Here is a 10,221-nt window from a genome sequence, read left to right as displayed (position 1 = left end):
AAAAGAAATCTGAAGCTTCTATGTTGAACAGTTTTTGAGTTATAAGCATTTTTGCATGTCCTGACATCCCCACTTTGAAAGGAGCCCCCTCCTCAAATATGGGGTCTATCGTAAAACCGTTGACTGGTGCAGTGTAGGTCAGACTCATCTACAGTCCTGCCAAATTTCATGTTGATTGGTGCAGCCGTTTTTGTGCTGCGATTGACCAAAAATCACTGAAAAAAAAAGCAGTATGAAAACAATATGACTCCCACTTATGCTTCGCGTGTGGGGGTCATAATTAGTCGTCTTTTGGGTGATTTTTACCTTCCTGATCAGCTTTTATTCTTCGTTTTCAAACTTTTTAACTGACAGGAAACAGAGGGCTCTGGTAAATGGAAACATATGAGAAGTTCTGGTTTTATTCTTTCACCCTTTCTTTTTATTTTGTACACAGACAGCTGCAGGTGTTTTACAGAAGGTTAAGTTTTCTGATGACACAGCACTTTTAACTCTTCTTCAAGGTTTAGAGCGACCGTGGTGGAGGTCTACTTAGTGGATTGGTCTGAGGGGTTACATTGAGTCAAAGGAGCTTGTGGTCAGATTGTGAATTCATACAAATATTTAAGAATATTATTTACTTTCAAGCTTAAATATGTTTCGAATAGTTTAGCTTTATTTGACAAGGTCAGCAGAAAAAATCAGTGCTACATGTTAGAACGTTGCTGCTCAATACAGAGGTTGTCTAGCCAAAGACTAATTAGAAAACCTAATGAGTTTCTTTTTTGACAAAAGTCAACAATTAAACTAGACTTTTCACTCAAATAAAACTTAAATTAAGTTGAAACAAACAAAAAAAGATGCAAGTAAAGGAAAGTGAAAGTTACTGTGAAAGTTAAAAAGTCTTTTTCTGACCGTATCTGTCTGTTCTCCAGAGATTCTTTGTTAATGAGGCGTACTGGCAGCGTCCTGATGGTCCAGTGTTCCTCTTCATTGGTGGAGAAGGGCCCATCTATGAGTTTGATGTTCTGGCAGGTAAAGTGAAATGCAACATTGTGCACCTGTGGCTTCACTTCTACACCACAGCCTCTTAGAATCACATTTTACAGATTTTTTAAAACCATGTTTCTCAATGAGAAAGGTCCAAACAGGAGTGTGCGTTCTGATCAAACAATAAAAACAAACAAAAAAAGGTCAGTGTGGTAGATTTGGACCCAGATGCATTCAAACACAAGAAGCTCAAGCAAAATGAGAACGTATTAATTGGATAAACAAAGCGTCAGCCAACAGCAAAACCTCACAAACTCAGGGCACCCAGAGAAGCCTGAGGCAGACCGAACCACATGACCGGTAGCCCACCCAAGACAACGAACTGCTGGTGAGGACGTGACAAGAGACTGGTCAAATAGAACACAGGCTGAGTGGAAAGTGGCAGCACCTGGATAATTACTGACTGTGAACAGGTGTGAGTGGAAGGCTGACTGAACAACAGAGTGCTGACTGAGTGCAGAATGAAGAAAAACACCCTAATACAAGGATTGATCAAAATATGAAAAACAGAAACACAAATGAATAAATGTCAAAACTTACACAGAAACTCACAAAGAAACTCTCAAAAATCAATCAAATAAATAAAATGAACTCTAATACAAAAAATAAAAAAACCATGACCTAAGGTCTTCTGACAGTGTCAGCATGTAAAGTTTACATGTGTCAAACTCAAGGCCCGCAGGCCAAACGTGGCCCCCCACCACATTTTTTGTGGCCCGTGAGAGCTTCAAATACATATTAATGTCTTTAAATAAAGCCAGCATTGACCAAAAATGATTATTTCATGGCATCCCTCTACTAGATGGAGGTGCACAGCGTTCAAAAGTAGCCAGTATCAGGCAGCTGGCAACTGGTAACCTGTAAAATATCCTTTTCACTGTATCCTCATCAGCTACTCTTGCTGCGGCTCAGTTGGTTGTAAATTTAAACTGTAACGCCCCTGCAGTGGGAATTTTTTTTCCTGTTAGAAACTGGGAGAGTTCAGAACTCAACATGGCAGCACAACTCAAAAGTGAGTAAAACTCCCATAATTTTACTTTTAATTGTATTTTTTATTATTTATTTATTATTTATTTTTTTATTATTTGTTTAGTCAGTTGTACATGTAGTACTTTAAAGCGTTTATAAGAGTACAATGAAGAGGGGGTGCTCATGTCCATAAAGGAGCTCTGTGAGGTCATGACCAACACCAGTGATGCAAACAAAGCAGAGATGGGAGCCTATCATCGACTTGTTAAACTATCAGAGGTACAGAAAACCCTACAAAATATTTTTAAAGTGTAAATCCTTTTTTCACATTTAAATCATTTGTTGGGGTCTATATAACTGTATGCTTTGCTCTGAATTCCTCCTTGTTGTAACTCCACAAGCCCCTCTTTCACCCCTTTTCTGAAGTGTGTCTCAGATCAATTCGTTTTGAGGCTACCTCTTTAAAGCATTTATAAGAGGACATAATAAAACCCTGTTTCTATGCAGGAAATACCACATAGAGCTCAGTTATTGTTTGTTAGTGGTGCTCAGCCATAGCAATGAAACACAGAACATAATGGTTCCTGTTTAGCTGAAACGACATGCTGACATTAATTACAACTGGTCCTTTGAGGGTAACCATTTTGCTCATGTGGCACCCTTGATTTAAACAGATATAAGTGACAACCAGGCTGAAACATGTTGATGGAAAGTTTTCTAACAGAAGTTCAAAGAAAAGCGTCCATTAATTTTCAGGTTTAATGTATCAGAACAGCTTTGAACTGTTTTAATGGTTGGTGGTGGACGAGGACCCAAAGCTTGGACTCAGGGGTTTACAGTCTAACCCAGTGGTTCCTAAACTTTTTATCTTCTGACCCACAAAATATTCATGGCAAAAACTTGTGACCCCAAATATTACTGGTCTGAGTACACGAACGTTGTTAATAACCCTGAAAACACAGGCTTTTTGACAATCTAAACAGCTTGAACACAAATATAAATACTCATTTATACTTATTTTGTGTTTTTGTAACAGTTATAGGGAAAATATTACATCAGCAATTATTTTATTACCCTTTAAATTGATTTCTGGAGATTATCCAAGGTGCTTCATGACCCATAATTGGGTCCCAAGCCCAACTTTGGGAACCAAAGTGCAGTGGTTCCCAAACTTTTCAACTTTTGACCCACAAAATAACAGTAGCAGAGACCTGTGCCCAACTATGTTTGGATGATAAACATTTGTATCAGGTCAACAAAACATGGGCATAGTAACAATATTTTTATACTACATTTATCCATTTTAAATATACTAACCTCACTCCTTTGTAACAACTAAGGCAAAAATGTAATTAATTCAGAAAATCTTTTCAGGACCCCACTTTGGGTCCCGACCCCAACTTTGGGAAACACTGGTCTAACCTGTACCACCAAAACACAGCAGTGCTTCACATTATAACTGATGAAATAAAAAGAAAGAACAAGAATTAATAAACAGTAACCTGAGGATCATTTGTCATTTTACAAAATTCTGTTTGAATATATTCTGAAAACTTCTCCTGTTGTTTCAAACGTTCAAATCTGTTTGTAACTGTTAAAAATAAAACATGTATTAAAATAAACCTGTAGTACACAAAATTAAAGAAAAGCCTTGAAATCATCCTGCCTTACAGAATTTCTCTGGAAGTGTTGCTCATCACATCATCTCCCAGTGTACAGATTATACATATTAATCCCGTCACGTACTGGAGCTGTATTTCCTGTTGAGAGAACCTGAACCGAGTACGTAGAAATCATGTCAGCGGTAAAAACGTGTTTCCAGGTCATCATGTTGCCATGGCTAAAGAACACGGCGCCCTGCTGCTGGCTGTGGAACACCGTTTCTACGGCAACAGCATCAACCTTGACGGACTAAAAACGGAGAAGTTGGTTGACCTGAGCAGTCAGCAAGCGTTAGTGCTCACTCTCCATCAGTGTGTGTGTGTTTGCATGCAGCTCCTCTGTCTTCAGTGTCCACATGTTTGCTATAATGAGGACAGATGTGAGGATTACTAAACATGGCAATCTGTTTCTCTTTTTTCCTTTCTCATTAAGAATTTCTGTGAGCACAGAAAGCTTGAGCAATTTAGTTTTTTTAATGCCTCAGCCTTTTTTCCCCTTTTCTTTCCTTTTTTCGTTTTTTACGTTTTTATTTTATTTTTTGCAATGTTTTGTACGTTTTTCCATCTGTAAATGTGCTGAACACGGCCTTCCTCTTTTCCCCCAGGCTTGCTGACTTGGCTGTATTTCACGAGTACATCAGCCAGAGCTTCAATCTGAGCTGCAGGAACACCTGGATCAGCTTTGGAGGCTCGTACTCTGGAGCTCTATCAGCCTGGTTCAGAGGAAAGGTGCAGAGTGGGACTCATACATGAATCATTTAGTGATGCATTAAAGACATGCAACCTGTAGCATCTGAATCTTAGATAACAAAAACCTGAATTGAACAAATGTAAAGGCCTACCATGCTGCCCACCACAGTTTATGCCAGAGTTTTATCTTAAGGTGAAAAAAGACAGAATTAAATAATGACTCTCAGCTACTACCACACCAGGCTTTAGCTCCATAGCTGTAAGATTAACTGAGTCACAGTTTGGGTTTCCTATTGTTAACTGGTTGTAGTAATCATTCTAAAATGTTTTACTGATGACGTACACCCAATTAATACTTTCTGCTGGTTTCATTTCAGTTTGAAGTTTCATGTCTTGTAGGGAAGCTTTAGCTGCACTGGAGCGCTATTGGTTGCTACTGTCTCAGGATGATGACATCATCATTTTGCAGTACGACAGCTCTGTTGTTAGCAGCAAGAAGGTTGTGGGTTCAATCCCCAGTTCGGACCTGGGGTCTTTCTGTGTGGAGTTTGCATGTTCTCCTCATGCTTGTGTGGGTTTTCTCCGGGTACTCCGGTTTCCCCAACCACAAAAAACATGTACAATAGGTTGCCTTATACTTGAAGTTTATTTTGTTAAGTATACTTGAGTATGAGTTCAAGTATATCAAGAATACTAGGCACCATGTACTTGTAGTGTACTAGAAAGTATATTGATTTAAAAACTTGTTTGTACTAAATTGGGACATTTTTACAGCAGGTAAAATAAGTAYTGAACACGTCACCATTTTTCTCAGTAAATATATTACTAGAGGTGCTAATGACATGAAATTTTCACCAGATGTTGGTAACAACCCAAGTGATCCATATATACAAAGAAATCAAACCATAAATGTCCAGAAATGAAGTTGTTTGTAATAATGTGGAATGGCACAGGGAAAAAGTATTGAACACACTTACTGAAATTTATCTAATACTTTGTACAAAAGCCTTTGTTGTCAATGACAGCTTCAAGACACCTCCTGTATGGAGAAACTAGCGGCATGCATTGCTCAGGTGTGATTTTGGCCCATTCTTCCACACAAACAGTCTTCAAATCTTGAAGGTTTCGTGGACCTCTTCTATGAACTCTGATCTTTAGTTCTTTCCATAGATTTTCTGTTGGATTCAGGTCAGGTGATTGGCTGGGCCATTCCAGCAGCTTTAGTTTCTTTCTCTGAAACCAACTGAGAGTTTCCTTGGCTTTGTGTTTGGGCTCATTGTCTTGCTGAAATGTCCAGCCACGTTTCATCTTCATCATCCTGGTAGATGGAAGCAGATTTTTATCAAGAATGTCTCTGTACATTTTTCCACTCATCCTTCCTTCAATTATTTGAAGTTTGCCAGTACCATATGTTGAAAAACAGGCCCACACAATGATGTTCCCACCTCCAAACTTCACTGTTGGTATGGTGTTTTTGGGCTGATGTGCAGTGCCATTTGACCTCCAAACATGATGTGTATTCTGGCATCCAAACAGTTCAATGTTGGTCTCATCTGACCAGACTATATTCTCCCAGTATTACACAGGCTTGTTTAAATGTTGTGCAGCAAACTTTAAAGGAGCTTCAACATGCTGTTTCTTCAGCAGTGGAGTCTTGCATGGTGAGCGTGCATACAGGCCATGCTGCTTCAGTGCATTACTTATTGTTTTCTTTGAAACAATCGTACCTGCTAATTCCAGGTCTTTCTGAAGCTCTCCACAAGTGGTCCTTGGCTCTTGGACAACTCTTCTGATAATTCTTTTCACTCCTCTGTCAGAAATCTTGTGAGGAGCACCTGGTCGTGGTCGGTTTATGGTGAAATAATGTTCTTTCCACTTCTGAATTATGGCCCCAACAGTGCTCACTGGAACCTTCAGAAGTTTAGACATTCTTCTGTAACCGATGCCATCATTATGCTTTGCAACAATAAGGTTGTGAAGGTCTTGAGAGAGCTCTTTACTTTTACCCATCATCAGATGGTTCTTGTGTGATACCTGGCCATCATTTGGGACTGAACCAGCTGACATTAACTTGCACTGACAAGGGGCAGGCTTGCTTTCTAATTACTGAGAGAGTTCAGCTGGTGTCTTGGCTTTCCCTGCCTTTTTACACCTCCCTTTCTTCATGTGTTCAATACTTTTTCCCTGTGCCATTCCACATTATTACAAATAACTTCATTTCTGGACATTTATGGTTTGATTTCTTTGTATGTATGGATCACTTGGGTTGTTACCGACATCTGGTGAAAATTTCATGTCATTAGCACCTCTAGTAATATATTTACTGAGAAAAATGKTGACGTGTTCAATACTTATTTTACCCGCTGTATTTTATAAAAGATATAGTTTAAGCATACTTTAAGCATGTCTTTTAAAGCTTATACACTTACAAAAAAGTATACTTTAAGTACATGTCATTAAGTATACTGAAGTATATAAAAGTGTATTTCCCTAAGTGTATTTTTATTTACCATGTAAACTGAAATAAGTATACTGGCAGTTTCCTAACAAACAGACTTCTAAGACTAAATTGGCCCACAAAAAGTTTATGAAAGTATACTCAGAAGTATACTGAAATTAAACTATGTATAGCTTTTTTTTATCTTGAAATATACTACAAATAAACCGGTCTGTGTGAAAAGTGTACTACTAGAGTTTATCTTGACCAAAAGTTTAAACAATAGTATAAACTAAGTATACTTAAACTTTTAGTATACTTTTAGTACAAGTCAAGTATAGTGTAAGATAAACTTGGTTGAGTATATCTCAGATGGGTACATAAAAAGTAAACTGGAAGTTTACTTTTTTATTTCAAGTTTAAAATTACTATACTTCATGGATAATTGCATTATTACTTATTGCTAAGGGAGGCCTCCCTTGAAAAAAGAGATCTGTAATCTCATTGGGATTTGCCCACTCAACAGTAAAATTAAATAATTCTAAATGTCATTTAGTTAGATGTTCATTGAATAACAGTGGTTCCTGAGAAATGTTTGCTAAAAGACAGACAAATGAACACAGACAAAAAATTATATTTGTTCTGCCTTCAGTGGTGAGAACTACAAATGAGATTAACTCTAAAACATCACAAAATGAACTGAAACTCAGTAGTAGGCAGCAGATGATGAGAAACCACCACAACCTCAGCTGTCAATTCATGTAAAATAATGTTTTATAAGAAGATACCTTAAAATTATTTCATGTTTACTAAATTTTCACCATAGACATGTATTAAATTACTCGAGTGCATACAGAGAGCCAGAGGATAAAGATGGAGGTGTTACAGCATCCTTTGGTATCAGCTCAAGGTCCTAAACAAGCTCTTGATACAAAAAAGTACATCTCAGAAATGTTTTCAGGTGTTGACTGGTGATGATTCGGGTAGCTCTTGCTGCTGTATGGTCAAATGTTCACAGATAGTTGTAAATAACTGTATCATGGTTAAAATCAATTGTGTAACTTTATTATTATTATTCTTTTAAGACGTTTGATTTGAACAGATTCAGGTCCACCAGCAAAAGAAAATAAATATTTACCAATATGTTGTTGGGATCTGATTAGAGGATGTTTATGCTGTTTCCTCAGATAAAGATTTTCACAATCTTAATTATAAGAATTACATTTTTCCAACATGAAAAGATTTGATGTTTTCTTCTGACAATCAATCCAATAAATGATTTTATTTTAAATGCCAGCTAAAATATATTTAAAAAGCAGGGTGTTGCAGATTTTACCAAATGTTTCTTGTGTAAACTGAGTTTTTCTTCACTTGTGAGAAAGTAGAGCAGACCTCAGTTTAAACGCAAGTGCAACAAACAGTATTTATATTTATTTTTAGCTCATTAATGACCTGTTTGTTCCTGCCTCCATCTGCAGTTTCCCAGTCTGGTGTTTGGAGCCGTGGCCTCGTCAGCTCCGGTCATGGCAAAGCTGGACTTCTCTGCCTACAACAATGTAAGGATGAAGTCCACACTCTGATGGTAACCAGTCTGTAACAAACTCTCCACTGATATTGTCAGGAGTCTCATGCAGCACAGCTCAGAACTCGACATTAATCATTCTTTCCCTCCGCTGCAAGGTTGTTGGTTTGAGTCTGATGAACGAGGCAGTCGGAGGCTCACAGAAGGTGTGAACATGACACACGATGCATTAACTTCTTTATTTTGTTCTAAAATCAGTTTAATCCTCTTCCTACAGTGTCTGGCTAAAGTGCAGGAGGCGTTTGTTGATGTTGAAGCAGCGCTGATGAGTGGAAACTCTAGCCAGGTGGCCAAAGACTTTGGCTGCTGTCAGACCCCCAAGAATCCTAACGATCAGGTTACAGCTTTCAATTTTATACTTTTTATTTCTCCAGAAAATTAGAGAACTTTACTGTGCTAATTAAAGGGATATTTCAGGTATTTTCATGTGGGATTCTATGGAAAAGTTATGAATTATTATTTGTTTTATCTGATGTCAACAGCTCTTTGAATGTTAGTTTGGAAAAATCAAAGTGTAACTGCAACAAGACTGACCACTGACATACAGTATGTTTACAACTGGACCCAGGAAAAGAACATTTAAAACAAATAGGCACAGGCGCCCCCTGTAGGCCGGCTGCAGAATGAGTTCACATCACAGTAAATGAATGGGATATTTGCATCTCAGATAAAAGTTAGTTGACGCCTTAAAAACACAATTTTATAGGTTTGTATGTCTGGGGTTGGCTTTCAGTTCCTCAGCTCTTTGTGCCGCTGAGACACTTTGTCCATCATTTTTATGTGGACAATCCAAGTCAAGAGCAAAATACAGCTGCCGTTTTAAACCAGCTGCAGTCTTTAAATGTTCAGGCAAACACTTACACTTGTACAATACGTACAATACGGCCATTTTTGCATTGCATATAAACTCAGAAACCACAGCTGTAAAAATAGATGAAATTGCATGTATGCAGTCGTGTTTGTCTAAATAGTTTTATTTTATTTCAAGCTCAACTCTCAAAACAGGTTTCTCTCTCACTCCATGCCTTCTGAAGGAGTTAGTTATGTTATGTTCAGGAACACAAGTAAAAACATCACAAAACAAAAAAAAAAGTAAAAAGAAACTCAAATAAAAAATCTGTTTCCAGACACACACCACTCAGAGTTCTGTGTGAATGAGTAAAGGAGGACAGTTTAGTGTAAAGCACCTTGAGTATCCCGATTGGATAGAAAGGTGCACAGTCCATTTACCATTTATTTTTGTTTAGTTCGGGGTCATGTCATAAATACAAGTACTGTGAAGAATGAACCATTTAGATTGAAGAACTGAGGTATACTTGTTGGATTAAACAGTTAAACATATACACAGTGTATTCATATACAGTATAATCTGACTCCAGTAATGTCTGTATCTCTCACCAAGAGACGGCTGCTCAAAATTATGCCATGACCAGAATGTATGATTTCATGTCCATATGTTATTATCTAATGGCCACAAGTTGTCTCATGAACTTAAGTTATTATCTCATGGCCATGAATTATTGTATCATGGCCACAAGCTATTATCTCATGGCCACAAAATTTTTATCTCATGGCCACAATTTATTATCACTCTTAGTTTTTGTAAGACACAAGATGGAAGCTAACAATGACTTGTCCTAGCAGACTTACAGATCGTTGGGTTGCCTTAAAACAACTTCAATTTTTGAAGTAGAATAATAATGAGCATTTTAGATAAAGTCAGCCAAAAAGGCCAATTAGCATTACTATTTCTTTAAAATCGTCACAGTTTATAAACATGAACTCACAGAATCAAAATGTTTAGGCATTTTTTTAATTTAGAGCTCAATATCTATATTTAAATACTTTATAAT

General features: G+C 37.5%; 1 protein-coding gene across 1 annotated transcript in view; it reads left to right on the top strand.

Annotated features, from left to right (window-relative positions):
• prss16 (serine protease 16) overlaps window positions 1-10,221 on the top strand; it is a 29,199-nt gene that overhangs the window by 9,195 nt on the left and 9,783 nt on the right. Inside the window, exons 3-8 of the mRNA XM_014014997.1 lie at window positions 915-1,014; window positions 3,821-3,950; window positions 4,265-4,388; window positions 8,265-8,342; window positions 8,467-8,514; window positions 8,586-8,705. Coding sequence (XP_013870451.1) covers window positions 915-1,014; window positions 3,821-3,950; window positions 4,265-4,388; window positions 8,265-8,342; window positions 8,467-8,514; window positions 8,586-8,705 — 600 coding nt within the window. The remainder of the gene's footprint in view (window positions 1-914; window positions 1,015-3,820; window positions 3,951-4,264; window positions 4,389-8,264; window positions 8,343-8,466; window positions 8,515-8,585; window positions 8,706-10,221) is intronic.

Source organism: Austrofundulus limnaeus, unplaced genomic scaffold (genome assembly GCF_001266775.1).
Source record: "Austrofundulus limnaeus strain Quisiro unplaced genomic scaffold, Austrofundulus_limnaeus-1.0 Scaffold121, whole genome shotgun sequence".
NCBI classification, from domain to species: Eukaryota; Metazoa; Chordata; class Actinopteri; order Cyprinodontiformes; family Rivulidae; genus Austrofundulus; species Austrofundulus limnaeus.
Note: the sequence above shows the minus strand (reverse complement) of the source record. Positions and strands in the feature narration are given on the sequence as shown.